We start from the raw sequence: 16495 nt of genomic DNA, 5'->3' as shown, positions 1-16495 counted from the left end.
TCACTGGTCGTATCAGAGGTTACCATAAAAGCTTCATAATTCAGATGAACCTTGGAATTTAATTTTATTATATTACTGGGTGAGAGAAGAGAATATTGCATTTCTGGGGTCTCCTTGCCACCTGGGGTTCAGCAAACCCTGTAATTATAGGTCCTTCAGAAAGCTCTGAAGATGCATCTGTTTTCCTTGCTCTTCCCTTGAAGGGTGCTTGTTGGATTGCTGGTTTCATCTTCTTTTTGGGTTTCAACATATTTGGGCTGATTGCTCTCGTATTGTTTAGTACTGGTTTGATTTATTAAATATGCTTTGCTGTGTCATATTTTATGCATAAGCCATCTTGAGAGGCCTTTTGCCCTAAAACACGGCCTAAAGCATTTTAAATAAACAAATAAAATAAAATTATTTTTTCAGGCATCATGCTGTGCCAACAGCACAGTAGGGAGGGCATGCAATGATGTACTCTGTGCCCACATTGAAATAGACCTATGCAGCAATTGTGCTACAATTCATACTGCAAAAGGGTTGACTTTGAAATGGTATCTCTCACATTCTTGCTGTCCCATTCCTCCTATTGAAAGAACATACACCCAGCTTCCTATTTTAAAACATTTCCTGTTCTATCCCATCCTTGCATGCAGGATAGATCAATATCCCAATGGTTTACTCCGAAGTTAAGTCTTACTGCATCAATGGAATTTGGTAAGAGCACATAGGGTTTCAATGTTTGACAAAAACAGTTCAGCGGTCTAGAGCTACAGTGCTACAGCCGCATTTACCTGGGAGTAAAGTTCATTTTGGCCACATTCACACCATATACCTCAAGCACTAAGATACCACTTGAAACAGTCATGGCTTTCTCCCCCCTCCCCCCCAATAGAAAAATTCAGAGCTGTAGTTTGTTAAGGGTGCTGAGAGTTTTTGGAGATCCATATTCCCCTCTTATCGAGTTGCAATGACTAGAGTGGTTTAACAATCCATCTCTCTTCATTGGGAACTCTGGAAATTGTAACACTCTGAGGAGAATAGGGGTCTTCTTGCAACTCTCAGCATCTTTAACAAACAGCTCCCAGAATTCTTTAGGGCAAGGTGCGACTACTTAAAGTGGTATAATAGCGTTTTAAATGTATGGTGCGAATGTTGCCTAAATGTAGTGGAACTTATTTCTGAGTAAACATGGCTGGAACTGAACTTTAAAAAACTCTTACTTCTTTCCTAATATTGTCAGAAAGATGGCTTTATACTTGTGATGTGACAAAGGTATCATGCCCTTTTAAACAGAATCTTAAGAAGAAGAGGAGTTTGAATTTGATATCCCGCCTTTCACTCCCTTTAAGGAGTCTCAAAGCGGCTAACATTCTCCTTTCCCTTCCTCCCCCACAACAAACACTCTATGAGGTGAGTGGGGCTGAGAGACTTCAGAGAAGTGTGACTGGCCCAAGGTCACCCAGCAGCTGCAGGTGGAGGAGCGGGGAATCGAACCCGATTCACTGGATTATGAGTCCACTGCTCTTAACCACTACACCACACTGGCTCTTAAGCTACATCAACTTCCTCCTACATGTAACGAATATGATCTTGCAAATACAGATATGAGAAATGTTAAATCCTTGCAAAGACCCATTTGAGTCCATCCTCATGGCTGATATGAAGAACAGAACCTACGAGTCACCTTTCCCATGAGATATAGAGTGCAGTATATGTCTACTTGTAGGAAACTATTATTTTGATATTTCATCAGCTCATTTATCTTTCTCGACATTTTTCAATGCCCTTTTTTTCAAAGTATTTGAGATGATAAAGTAGTTCGCGTTATAAAAATTGATCTCATAAAAATCTATACTGCATTCCTCAGTTTAAAAATCAATTGAGATGGCAAACAAATTAAACTTAACTGGAATTCCTTATACCCTTTAAAGGATGTTTTCCTAAGTATTCTTTGTTAAAAAACAACTCAGTTTTAAATATAATGGTAGTATGTATAGCATATTCTGTATCATATTGGGTACAAATAACTTCAGGGTTGCTTTTTTGTTTGTTTATTGTTTAATGAAAACCTGTATCCAAAACAGATCACTATTCTGTACTCTGCTGAAATTATAAATGGTAACATTGTTTTTAATTTCAGTGTATACAGTGCTTTTTTTCATGGGGCACTCAAAAGTATGGCACCTCTTTTTTGTTTTTGTTAAAACGAATTACACTTACTGTAACAAGCTTATGGTGAATACTGGCACCTATTTTTCTAGAAAAAAAGCACTGCGTGTCTACTTGATAGTAGATCAATGGCTCAAACTTCAACCTCCTAAAAAGGACTCCTTGCCACATGATGGAGTATAATGGTACTCCATTGAGCCCAGGAGCAATTGCACAAGAAAAAACATGCTACTCTCCTCATGTAACTGGGGCAACCCTCAGACCACCTCATAATTGGTACTTATCTGTGTTTTGAAACCCTCAAACCATAATGATGGAATCTGTCAGATTGCAAATTCTGAAGAGGATCAGTCATCCCATCTTATCCGCCTGAATTGGGTAAGTTAACAACTACCCTACTCTAAACTGCATTGGCTCACAAAGCAAGTGTCAAATGAAGAATTTCAGGATCTCTATAACCCATACCCAGTACATTTCAGCAGTATGATTTTAAAACTTTAAACAAGAAAAATGCTAGAATAAAGCAAAGTAAGGATGGAATAACAATCTTCCAATCTTCTCAAAGTTTAACAGAAAACAAGAAATTAATTTAATACTGAATTTTAAGGGGAAATATAAAGACTCAGAAGTAATACAGATAGTGAATTTAAAATAGAAACCTTTATTTGCAAAGCTAATCTCATCTCAGCTGGGCAAAATGAGTACAAATTCAGATAAAGGTTTTTTTCCAGGAACCACAACATACAGATGCACATTTTTTTTAAAAAAAGTATATAGCAGTCAAATAGAAGAATCTTCTTGTTCTTTCACCCATTGTTCTGTATTTTTATCTATATTAATATCCTGTGTCTACAACTCTTTCTCCTGACAGACATAAGCCTGTAATTTCCTTCAAATTTCATTCCTAATTATCAATGAAGCTTCAGAGAATCTAATTTATACTAAATAAGTGATTTGGTTATGGGGTCTAGCTTGAACTTTTGGCTAATTTTAATTTGCTGGGTGGTCAAAAGCTCTGAAAGAGCAAAATGAAGTACAAAATACATCTGCAATAATTTTGTTACCAAACATTATATATTATCAGGATCATATATTAAAAAAATATGACAAAAGTCTACTTTTACTTACAGCTTATGGTGATGCCAAGCTCTACGTTATGCTTCTTTGGTAGTTTTACATGAAAAGTGCCACTACTTGGTATAACAGATTCTGTAATTAAAAGGGTTTTTTTTTCATTTATACTACATGCTGGGCTGAATCACATTCATTGCATTTTCATCATTCACACATTACTCGTTTATTAAAAATAATAGATAATATTGAGTCAAGGAAGCAAAGTAATTGTGGCTCATTTTAACGTTCACAATTTAAAATTTCGCTGTGTATGCTGCATATTGCCACTTCTTAAAGTGAAGGACCTAAAAGCGGAAACAGGATCCTGAACATACAATAAAGCCGGTATCACAAATGTGTGTGTGTGTGTGTGTGTGTGTGAGAGAGAGAGAGAGAGAGAGAGAGAGAGAGAGAGAGAGAGAGATCAATTATAAAACTATAGCACCGACTTAAGGATTTCCTGTAGACATCTACCAGTAAATAGGGATAGGATTCCTCCCAGCGAAAGCACATTTGACCATGCACAGATTCCCGTAGGGTCAATGGAGCCTTCCTCCCTTCTTCTGTACGTGCATCTCAGAGCATTTCCTGTGATCTAAAACTGGAGGCTACTTCCTGCCTCCCCATCAGTTCTCCAACCCAGCCCTTCAAAGTAAATTCTGGGCCAGGCCCCAGGTTGAGGATTCAGAGCTTAATGGGGAAACAGGAAGTGTACCAGCTTCCTGTTTCAGCAACTAGAGCAGCCTTTCTCAACCTGTGGGTCCCCAGATGTTGTTGGACTACAACTCCCATCACCCCTAGCTAGCAAGGCCAGAGCTCAGGGATGATGGGAGTTGTAGTCCCACAACATCTGGGGACCCACAAGTTGAGAACCACTGAACTAGAGGCTGCACTGTGGTGTGCAAGTACAAAGAGGAAGGAGGGAGGGAAGAACAATTCAATTAATCCTATGACAATCCCTCCACACTCACATGTGTAACTCTGGGAGGGATTGTACCTAAGAACTCCAAGTCTCTTTTCAGTCAATGGGAGTTTCCTCATGGGAGCAGGTGTCATATGGGGATTAAGAGCAGGCCCCAAGCTTTGAAATGCACACCTTAGTTTAATCGTGTCAGTGTACAAAATTTGAATCTTTGTTTCCAAATTGCACATTATGTCCAAATCTTCAGCAACATACTGTGTCCCTAGAGCTTCTGTTTTGCACAACCGGCAGGTACCCATTTCCCCAAAGTCTGGCGCATTCTGTCTTTGAGCAATCAGTAGGATAAAACTGGCATATACAAAAATATGTGAGAAAGAGAAGATTGATTTCACATCTTAAATAATAGAATACTTGTCATTTCTGCCTGAGTTTTGAAATATTCAGTATGAATTAAAGATTGCAGAAAGAGATGGAGGTTGTATATGCATGTGTGAGAGCAGCTTCAGATTCAAAAGTGAAGGGTTGAGCTTGCATACAAGTTAGAGAAAATACTTGATTATTCGTACCTGCAACATCAAATTCTATTTCCAAAGTGACCTTGCTGGTGATAGATGAGTCTCTAAGAAGCTGATTAGCTTCATCAAATGTGCTGTCTTCTGTCGGGATCCCATTTATAGCTAGTACTCTGTCTCCTATTTGTAGGGTGCCACACCTTGACACAAAAGAGAAAAAATGAGCATTCAGACACAGGGGAGATCAAAGCCAAAATAAATGCACTTCTCCATAGAAGGGTAATAGAACAAACCCAACTTTCTCAATATTGTACGTCTAAATTTATTCTCATGATTTTATTATGAGCACATTTGAAATGTACCAGTTAAGAAATTAATAATCCAAAACTCTGGTGTTTTAAAGATTTGATCTCAGCTAAAACTAAGCAGAGATAGATGTACTTTCTGCCAATTTAGAATCAAAAATATCAAGGTCTTTGAACTAAGATTTAGAATTCCATTAGGAAAAAAATCTCTAATTAACATAGCTCCCAGTTGCCTGTCGGAAGTAATCGTCTAGATAAAGGCACCTTTACTTTTTGTTCTTCTCATACCTTATCAAGATTTTTTTTTTTTAATCCCTTATTGTCAGGACAGGAAATTCACTAGGTACCACCAATTTTCTATGATTTGTCTGAAACCTGAAAATAACTAGGCCAAAGCACCCAGAGATAAGTTCTCAGCAATAAAAGTTAGGAGCAATCATTTCAAAGCAGCTCACCTTTCTGCTGGACTGTCAGCCTCAATATAGGAGATCAGAGGTGGAGATGACAAGGTCTCAGTAGCAAACACACTACCCTGGAGCTGTATTCCAAATCCGACAATGGGGTCAGCTGTCAGCACTACTTCTGTAGTTTCTGTGTGGACAACCTGCCCAGCCAGGCCAACGGTGCTAGAAGCTAGTGACACTATAAAACACATCAATGGCATTTAGAAAGACGCAACACAAATTAAAACAATTTCTGACACAAAACCCATCAATATATCAAGTACATCAAAGCGCCAGCTGCACTGGCTCCCAGTGGAGTACAGGGTCAGATTCAAGGTGCTGGTTTTTACCTTTAAAGCCCTTCACGGCCTAGGACCCTCGTACCTACGGGACCCCCTCTCCCGGTATGCCCCGCGGAGAGCCTCAAGGTCCATAAATAGCAACACCCTAGTGGTCCCGGGCCCTAAGGAAGTTAAATTAGCCTCAACCAGAGCCAGGGCCTTTTCAACACTGGCTCCGGCCTGGTGGAACGCTCTGCCTCATGAGACCAGGGCCCTGCAGGATCTGATTTCTTTCCGCAGGGCCTGTAAGACAGAGTTGTTCCGCCCGGCTTTTGGCTTGGAGCCAATTTGATTCCCTCCCCCTCTTTCTTTTTTCTTTTTCCTTTCTCCTCCTGTGATGAGGCTGCATTTTAAAATTTTAATGTTTCAATATTTTAATGTTGTATTTTAATCTTGTTTTTAAGTTGTATTCATTCAACTTGTTTTTATTATTGCTTGTTAGCCGCTCTGAGCCTGGCCTTGGCTGGGGAGGGCAGGGTATAAATAAAAATTATTATTATTATTATTATTATTATTATTATTATTATTATTAAATGATTTCTATCTCAAAAACTATTTATTAGGATCAACACAGTGAGCAATATTTAAATATATTTTTTCCATACTGTTTTTCCATATTGTTGACAATCGAAGTTTAATCTAGTTATTCACTGAACGATACATTTCTTCTGTAATCAAAGAAATAATGCTATGTAATGGACCATCTGGAATTGTTGCCAAATGACTGTACGGTTTATTTAAAAACCCTTTTACTTCATACACAGGCACAAAGAAGGGGGCAGAAGGTACTTTGATCTAGCTAGGGCGTCTATCAGTGGAGTAAGAAGGAAGGTAATCCACAACAGACCTTGGGAAATGAGCATATATCAACTGAATTTTGAACATTCTCCAGTCATTATGCATAATCCCCAACAGACCTGGGGGAATCTTGACTGCATTTCATACATTCTCTGGGCAATATGCACATTCTGTAGTCAGTATGGACAGTCTTAGAAACACTTTTTTCCTATTTCCTTTACAAAAGTGTGCACAAACACACCCACCACCTAGGGCTGCTTCTGGCTTGTGTACAATTCCCATGAGGATTATGTGCACATTCTCCATGAGACCTGGTGAATGTGCACAGTGGCTGGTTGTTATGCACATTAACCACCAACTTACATTCCCCTTAATATATAGACACTAATGCTTGCCCAAGGCCAGTAATAAGCTACAATACACGAGGTATGAAGAACATACTTTAAACATTAAAAACTAAGAGTTTTAAAAATAATAATTAAGGAAAACAAACCAAGCCAAAACAAGTTTAATAAACTGAATGACAGTGTGGGGTATCTTTAAGTTTTATGGCTGTATCTTTGAAAAAAGCTGCATAAGTAATGCAGCCACTGCAAACTTCTGTTAATAAAATGTTTATGGTTCCCTACACCACCAGAGTTTATTGCCAGGCATTTGGGAAGATCACATTAGGTATGCAGACTTTTCTACACAAAGGGCAATGAAAACTTTATAGCATCCTTCAGTCATACATATTCTAGACTCTTCCAAGGCAGATACATTCATTAAAACTTGCATTTTAAAATGTCTTGTTAGTAACTTGTTAGTACATCAAACCTTGAAAGTGCTACAGAAAGAAAGAGGGTATGTGCAACAGATACTGTGTGTTTGCGTATAAGTAACTATTTGCCAAATAATACATTAGGTTCTATAACAAGCACTACCAGGCTTCCACACTTCTGCTAGATGATGAAAACGGCTGGCTATTTGTTTTGATATTTCCAGTTAAGAAGAGGAGCTCATAGACAAGCTAAACTTGTTGCCTTGGGTTGAAGGAGATGAAGTGTTAAATGTAAGCAGAAAACAACTCTTCTTATGTGTGGATTTTTTAAGTATGGATTTTTAAGTATGTCGGGACTTTGCTAATTGGTGGCTTCCCCCCTCCTCACCCCCCAACATGTAATTGATACAATAATGGTACATTAGTGGCAGATTTATATCAGAGCATCCACACATCCGTCTGCTTTATTAGTGTTCTGCAATGCTCCTCCCATGTTAGCCACAAACCTTTGTCGTTTAGAGGAGCATTCTTGTGCTAATACACAAAAAAGTGAGAGGAAAACAAATCCCAGAATATTTGTGGTAGCAAACTGTTAGAGGTATCGGTTGGTTGCTCGAGAGCAATTAGGCAATATGCTTCAATAATCTGTTTTAAAGCTTTCTTATTGATGATAAAAACCTTTAGAATGCAGAGCGCCTCTATTCCGTGTCTTGCTCATTCACTGGCAGAATCTGAGAGTGGGCGGTCCTTAAACCTTCCCCAGCAGAGTAGTTTCTTGATGCCCAGTCTGCGCCTTCCCTCTCTGCGCGGAAGCCTACTGCGCAAGGAGGGCGTGGGTAACGGGGGACCTCTCTCCTCCCCACTTTGCCCAGGCAAGGGGTCCTGGCACTGCCTCGCCTCCTCCGAGCCCTGAAGCTCCTCTCCACTAGAGGCGTAGCTACCTTCCTCCGCTGAGGAAGTGCTGCTTCCCACGATCTTTGGGGGCTCTCTGTAATCCATCCGGCTTTTCCCCTCTCCCCCCTGAGCCGATGGTAGTTCCTTGACACAAACATTACAGGATTTTTAGCAAGGAACTACCGAGCGTGCACCTATTGCAAACAAAGCAATACGACTGCCCCCAGAACCCTTACAGGCACAAATGGTCCCGAAAGTGTGATCATGTATAACCACCCCGATAACATCATGAGCACAAATCATGATGAATGCTCAATAAAAAGGACATCTGGAAGGGCCCTAAGTGTTTTCTCAAGCATTTATTGCTTCCTTCCACAAACATATAAACAAATAAGAGAACTGGAGAAAGCTTTTAGGGAAAACTTGTTTTCTATGTTTTAATCAACTGCTCATTTTTACAACAGACACAATTAATTCCTGTGTGGAAACATCAGTTTTCCGTGAAAGGAGGCAAACAATTTCTAACCATGCCTATTTAATATTAGCAATAATACAAAAAAAGTGTTTTGCAATGACTGGTGCATTAATGTGCGTAATAAATATGTGAAAAGGGCTGTTATTGTTAATTTGAGCAAAGTAACCCCTTTACAGCATGGATTTGAATCAAGGAGTTTCAGAAAATATTCCTTGTAGCCTGTTGACTGGTTCACCCTAACAGCAACAAAAGATCAATGCACCAACAAAATAACTAGGCGTAGTCAGTTAGCTTGGACCATAGCTTGAAAAGTAATATGAATAACTTACAAATTAAGTTGGGTCAGGATTCTGTTAAGGGCAAAATTCAGTGGAATATCCTACCACCTACAGCAAGTGAAAACATTATGCTGACACTGTGCTCAGACATCAGGGTGCCTTTACTACCAACTCAACAGGGATCATTCTATCTATAGTCCTGACAGTCACCTGCCACATCTTATAGCTCAAGAAGAAGGAAATTTGTTTCGTTAAAAGTTGGTCTACTTCAAAGAATACTGTGTGATAGGACTTCATTTTTAAATCCTAGATTTTGCATTCTGGTAAACACTGGGTTTTAAACCTTTTGCCACACTAAAACAATACCCAGATTATGACTTGTAGATGCAGAACACACAATTAGATCATAGAGGGCAGAAGTAACCAAACCTCTTTGATTTGGGATATGGCAATGGAAGTACAGCATGTGGTCAAACACTAACTTTTGTCCTGCTGTAAAGCATCCCCTCTCACGGTGGCTCCTAACAGATCTGAATTTCAATGTGCTTTCATGTCATTTGTCAGATGCATTTAACAGCCCTGGCTTCATTATACATTAAAAAAAAACCCTTTATGGTCACCTACATGAGCTTTTGAAGTCCTTCTTTTTCATCCTTCTTCTCATCATGGTGCCACGTGGACTGGTAGAGTAGAGACTGCGAGGTAAAGTCCCCATGTTCAGGGAACTCAGACTGTATGCGCTCATGGAGGCCGGAGAGAAGGACGAAGATACGAGTGCTGTTGAAAGAGAGGGAATCACTTGGCACCAGGTGCTCTGCAACAGGGAGCTGGGGAATTGCATGCCCGCTAGTGGCTGTTAGAAATCTAGACCCTGGTATGGCTCACGAGAACGGTTTGTGTGCATACAATAACAAAATCACAAACTATATTAAAAAAAAGAGGCTGTGTGGCACATTCAGGGTCAGGTGAACCATACAAAACACCTGTTTGTTATAACAAACACACCATGTGCAGTCCTATTATGATACTTCCATCCAAGTTTACAAGCAGCTCTTAATGAATGCCACTAACGTCAACAATTTTGTAGTTCAAAGTCAGTTGAATTCATTGTAAGTTGATCAAATGCTTAGATAAAAGCACCACAACAGGGTTACAGACACAGCTATGTGGATTAACGCACATTTAACGCGGTGAGTCTAGCAATGCATTCTTTGGAAAAGGTGATTTCTGACATTGGCTTTGAATTGGAAAAGGTTGCATTCTCTTATAAGGTACCGAACTGAGTTTTGTGAACCTTTTGGGTTATCACGTATTTCCCCCTTCTTTCTAAAGACCGGTTAAGTTAAGGCAGGGGAGGAAAAAAATGATGTCAGAAATAACCTCACATGATTGTGAGAAATCATGAGATGTTGCAAATTAACGAAAGATTTCAAAGAATGAAAATGGGGGTGGGGAGTATGAGAGGAAGAGGGTGAGGTAGAGTAAATGATGATGATGACAATAATAATAATAATAATAATAATAATAATAATAATAATAATAATAATGTCAGGAGGAAAAAAAGCATGGAACATTACGAAGGCTTTTTGGAGGTGATGTTTTCTGGCATTTCAAAGCTGGCATCCTGGAATGGTCAGGGTGGTAGGTATTATAATGGTGATAGGTGAGAGTGCTGCTGTGGCTGTTGGCATAGGGATTCCATGTGAGTTGCCTGTTGCTCCTTTGAACCTTCGCTGCCCACCATGAAGGGATGAGAAGAAATAAAAAACAAACAAACAAAAAGGACCAGAGAAGAGGGAGAGGTAACTGGATTACATAAATTTAAAAAGGAATAGAAATAAAAGCAACCCGAGATAACGCTAGAATTTATCCCAGGGATGGTGACCACTCATAGACCACTCATAGACTCAGAACTAATGGGTTTTGTGTCTCTTTTTTTTTTAAGTGATCAGTATTCAATCAGTTATTAATCTGCCTCTGCCCTTAGCTGCTATGATTAAACACTTAAAAGAACCCATTTGAGTCAACATTACCAGGATGCATGATCTACAATTAGTAATTAAGTTCTGAAAATATCCACCCATTTAAAAGAACTTGTATATATATAAAAATTAAAAATAAAACAAGGGACCATATATCAAGGGACCATGCACTGTAATTCAGAGTGTTTTACATGTCAGTCATTTCAATTTACTGCTTTGACATTTTAATTTTACCGGCATTCATCAGTGGCACTATATTATCCTGGACAACGAACTCCCAAGCATCAGCACAAAAATTCCATTTAGGCGACTTTATTTAATAAAAACAAAGCAGAAATCTAAAGTCATCATTTATTGTTCTGATGCGTGGTTTTCAGACTGTTTTTGCCCACTGCAATAAAGGCGCATGATTCCTGATCCTAGTTAGTTTTGTGTCAGCTACACCTTAAACAAAAATTAAAATAAGGGGGGGGGGGAGAGAACCTGTCAATTTACTACAGTCAGAAAATGATAACTGGTCTTCTTATAACATTTCAAACTATATCAACTGAAACTTGCAGCATAGGATATTCAACTCTAAGCAAAATAAAAAACTTGATCAGTGAATTTAGGACAAGGGTTAAGGGAATACTCTTTGCGGGCCTTTTGTTTTGCAAATTTCGTTCTTGGGGTATTGCACTAAGGATAAAGCTTTAATATTTGGGCACTAACAAAATATATATAATACATATAACCCTATATAAAGCTAATGAGAATTCTATTATGAAAAGAAATAGGTAAGAAGAGGGATAAAAATGAGGAAAATCTAGAGTTATAAACTAAAAATAAATCAACTAATTAAAATGTCTTCTGCCGCAAATGTGAAATATTATGTTAGAGCCAAAGGTTCCCTTCCCTTCAGTGATTTTAAAAGCAGGGATCCACCTGCTTAATTCTTCCTGCTATTTTATATGGAGGGCTTTTACTAAGGAGATTCACATTATTTGAAGTACACGTGGGATTTGCCATACAAGGTTAAAGCATGGAGTGCTCCAGTTCAGAATTTACATGCCCTATTTCAGGGTGTTATTACATTTCCACCACTACTTCTATTTTTGCCTGCCGGTGCACACATCCCAAAAGTCAGTCAGCATTCTGTGCTCACTATGCACAACCAGCCTTCAATATCCTGTTTTGGGGATTTCCTCCTCAATATTTTTTTGCAGCTTTGTAAATCTTGGGGTTCCCCCCAAATCTGCTCATACCTTCTTCTTGGTGAGGATTGTGCCGTTTTGGGCACATAAGAGTCCATGCTCTTAGCACATAGAAGGGGTGGAGAACTCTATGGTCCCCTGGATGTTATTGGGCTACAACTCCCAACACTGGCTGGAGCTGAAGGGAGTTGAATCCGACAACATCTGAAGGGCCACAGTTTCCCCAATTCCTGATATAGAGGATCGGCAAACTTTCCTGGAGATGTATTAAGACTTTAAAACCATCAAGCTGAGACGTTACACTGGCAATTCTGCAACAGGGGAGTGGAGGAAATGATATGTTTCTACAGAGCACACATAGAATGAATGGAAAGGGAGCCCTTATACATCTTGCAGTGCAACATGACACTGTTGAAGTGCTGGGGCAGCCAAACATTCCAAATGGGGTGAGGTATGTTTTCCCCTGTGCAATGAAAGCATGGCTGCCTTGGCCTGCAACCTTAATAGAGCATGAAGATATGTGAACCAAAGAATGCCATAAGAAGAAGAAGAAAAAGAGTTTGGATTTGATATCCCGCCTTTCACTCCCTTTAAGGAGTCTCAAAGCAGCTAACATTCTCCTTTCCCTTCCTCCCCCACAACAAACACTCTGTGAGGTGAGTGAGGCTGAGAGACTTCAAAGAAGTGTGACTAGCCCAAGGTCACCCAGCAGCTGCATGTGGAGGAGGAGCCATCACATGTAACATTTTTTTCTCCCATTGAACCATCTCTTTGTGGAGCACGCCTGTGCCTATTGAGAGTGGTTAGTTAGCCGTATTATGCTCTGCCCTCAAGCTCTCTCTTTATTAAGGTATTAACACATTATCACTGCCCTTGGCAATAAAATATGCCATTAATTCTTAATAGTCCATCATGGATAACCCATCACTGTGTCTGCTACTGATTTAGAAAAAATATATAATTTTCCTTGAGCAAATTTAATTCTGGCCTCTTCTAGTAAACCAAGTGCATAATAATCCAATCCTGAATAGGTGTATATCGTATGGAAATAAGACTTCTTAAAGCATGATGCTGAATTTGAAAAACAGGTGGCATTACACACTTAGAATATACAGTCACACCTTGGAAGTCAAACAGAATCCGTTCCGGAAGTCCGTTCGACTTCCAAAATGTTCGAAAACCATAGCATGGCTTCTGATTGGCTGTAGGAAGCTCCTGCAGCCAATCAGAAGCCGTGGAAGCCTTGTTGGATGTTCAGCTTCCAAAAATAGTTCGCAAACTGGAACAGTCACTTCCGGGTTTGTGGCGTTTGGGAGCCAAAACGTTCGAGAACTAAGCTGTTCGAAAACCAAGGTACGACTGTACTGTTTATTAATCAATTCTCTTTATAGATGAAGGTAAACAATGGATTATGTATGTTGCAAAGCGCATCCCTTTTCTTTGTAGGCAACTATGAAGTTCAAGGTAATGCAAAATAACACATACCCTTGGATTTTAGAATTGTAGGAGCATAGGAATATAGCAAGCGGTCTTACACTAAGTCAACATTTGGTCCATCTGGCCTAGGATTATCCACACTATCTGATAGCTGCCAAGAGTTTCAGTTGGGGAGCCTTTTCCAGCCCAACTAGAAATACCAAGGATTAAACCTAGGCCCTTTCGCATGGAAGGCAGATGTTCTTACCACTGAGCTATGGTTCTTTTTTCTCTCGTCTCACAGAAGTTAAGGGCAGATTCCCAACTGACTCTTAAAATGCATTTGATTTCAAATAAATCTGACTTAGATATCATCAAGTCTATCTTAAGCATTGAATTCAAAGAGTAGTTCTGAGTAAACCTGATCAGAATTTGGCTAAAGAACTTTAAAAGCACGCTTGAAATTGAGGTTTTAAGAGTAGAAGACCAAAGAAACAACAACAACAACAAACCCACTTAAAATTTCCGTAACATCAACTTTCAAGAGTTCTTCCACAGGAAGAAACATGGAGAAAAGGATGGTGTTAAATGTAGAACTTCAAGTCTTCCTACCATGTTCTGGTCCCTTAAGAGCCAGCCTTGTCTGATGATGAGGAAGGATCTCTAGCTTGACATTGTCAGAAGTATTAGCCAAGAACTGTGTCGCTTCTGCCAATGTACAGTATTCCATGCTGGTGCCATCAATGGAGAGAATATGATCTCCTACATGTAATGCGCCACATCTGTGGAAGAAAATGTAGCACACTGTGATCTTTCCTTGGAGAATAAGGGTTCACTTCTTTTCAAGTGGATAAACAGCTTCTTCTTTCTATTCTGCTTTTTTAAAATTAGAGAAAACTATCTGTAAAAGACTCGTCAAACCTTTAGTGCAAATCTTTAAAATGATTGGAAGATTAGATTGCATTATTAATTAGGTTATAGTTGCAATGTTCTGCCAAAAACCAATGCAGGGAGATAGCCAAGTCATCACTCACAGGGCTTGGAACAAGCAGTAGAATAAGTGGGAGCAGCTTAGCTGATGGAGGCTACCCCTTTACACAAGTGCCAAAAAGTTCATAATTTAATGAGTTATTTGAGAGTTATATAGGGCTGCCATACATCCAGATTTTCCTGGATATGTTGTCTTTTTAAGAGGTAAAATCACCATCCGGGTGGATTTTTAAAATATTGCAAAATGTCCAGATGATGATGATGAGGATTCCTTTTTTTGTAGTGTCTCCTGGAGGCTGCCAGGCCCGACATGGCCTTCCTGGGATGCAAGCAGAACTCTACTCATGCAATGAAGTGTTCCTGCCCCTGCTTCCTCACTCCAGCCCCTAAAGGCAAGATGGCATAAGAAGTGGCAAGGAGGAAATGGGCATAAACTGGATGCAGAAGTGTCTTTCCGTTTACACGGGACACCTTTGGATCCAAGCTACTGGGTTTCTTTGTCTTGCCTATAATTTTTGCTGTATTCCACAGGGTATGCAGGGCACTTCTAATTGCCCTAATTGCTTCTTCTCAGAGTAATAGATTCTGCTGCTTGATTATATTGTCAGATGGAAACCAGGTGGGTTACATACCATGGAGAACTCTCCTGCTGCACTCACCTGTCTGCAATACTTGCAGATTTTATTTTGTCTATGATGATCACTTGTTTGCTACAGCACATCGAGGTAGATAGTGCAACTCCCAGAGCAGAACCAGCAGTTTTGGCCACTTCGACAAGCAGAGGCCCAGAAGCTGTTGCTACCGAATCTGTAAAAAGCAAAGGTTATTGTGGGCGATCACACAGGGTCCTTGGACGTTTAACGGTCTATTGATCCCTGTGCCACCCATGTGATTGCTTCCCCGCTGCCACCAACCCGTTACCCTAGGGTAAAACACTGAGTATCTTAACTTTAGTTTCTTTACCGGCCTATACCTTCCTAATACCTTCTGACTGATTATCTCAACTGTTTGACTGACTCCTCTTAAATTCTCTCCCTCTCTCACACCAGACTAGCCCAACCCACACTTATCTTCCCTGTCTCTTCTAACTCCAGACTGTCTTCTCAACCACCCTAACTCCTTACTCCCCCCAAAACCCTCTGTGCTTAAACCTTATATACAATTCACTCCTCCCCTTGGGTTCCCATTGGTTAGTCATTTTACAATTAGTTAACCCTTTCCTTATGAACCCAGTATGATGTCACACACCTAGGAGGGCAAACGCCACAGTTGTCCTTAAGACTGCATCTTTCTTTCATCTTAAAGTTATTAACCAATTAATCAAAATGGGGTTTCCAAAACAAAATGTTTATGTGCATTTCTTCCCCCGCCAGAAGTTGCCAGGAAAATATTTTGGTACTCTGTGTCAGGCTGAATTTAACTTTGGAACTTGATGTCTTAAAAAATGTTGACTTCAGCACCAGGAATGAGGGCAGGGAAGCATGAATGATATTTGCTCCACTGAGGTTTGCATTTATAGTAGTCTCAGTCTTCTTGTGTAATGCTGCACTCAGATACCAGTCTCACTACATCTTACTGAGCAATTAGTCTTGAAGCATTCAACCTGAGGAGGTAGCAATCAGCACAATCTGTGCCATATCGCCTGTTTTGGTCTGTGCTGCTTCTTCTGATCATGTTACACCCCGGTGTGCTGTTTGGACTAGCAGCAATAAGCATACAGAATTGCACAGGATCTGAGAAGCACAGGATGCTGAATTAGCACAACTGACGGTCACAATGCCATCTGTCTGGCATCCCTAGATAGGCAGCTGTTACAAGCAATTCAACTTAAGGGAACCCTACATATGATGCTATTTACACTTCCCCGCCCTCTTTAAAGCACTTACTTAAATTAGCCAGAGACAGTTTCCTGATCAAAA

General features: G+C 39.9%; 1 protein-coding gene across 21 annotated transcripts in view; it reads right to left on the bottom strand.

The window, feature by feature from the left end:
- GRIP1 (glutamate receptor interacting protein 1) overlaps positions 1-16495 on the bottom strand; it is a 344378-nt gene that overhangs the window by 22262 nt on the left and 305621 nt on the right. For 14 of the 21 annotated variants that reach the window (XM_083463364.1, XM_083463367.1, XM_083463377.1 and 11 more), the window contains 7 exons: positions 15236-15383; positions 14199-14368; positions 10573-10728; positions 9620-9772; positions 5462-5648; positions 4756-4901; positions 3283-3363 (listed from right to left, as the gene is read on the bottom strand). In XM_083463364.1, coding sequence (XP_083319490.1) covers positions 3283-3363; positions 4756-4901; positions 5462-5648; positions 9620-9772; positions 10573-10728; positions 14199-14368; positions 15236-15383 — 1041 coding nt within the window. The remainder of the gene's footprint in view (positions 1-3282; positions 3364-4755; positions 4902-5461; positions 5649-9619; positions 9773-10572; positions 10729-14198; positions 14369-15235; positions 15384-16495) is intronic. The other 7 variants (XM_083463371.1, XM_083463375.1, XM_083463366.1 and 4 more) reach the window with 1 other exon arrangement.

This window comes from Podarcis liolepis (genome assembly GCF_965112155.1).
Source record: "Podarcis liolepis genome assembly, chromosome: 10".
NCBI lineage: Eukaryota > Metazoa > Chordata > Lepidosauria > Squamata > Lacertidae > Podarcis > Podarcis liolepis.
The sequence above is the reverse complement of the archived record's forward strand: the minus strand, read 5'-3'. Positions and strand labels throughout refer to the sequence as shown.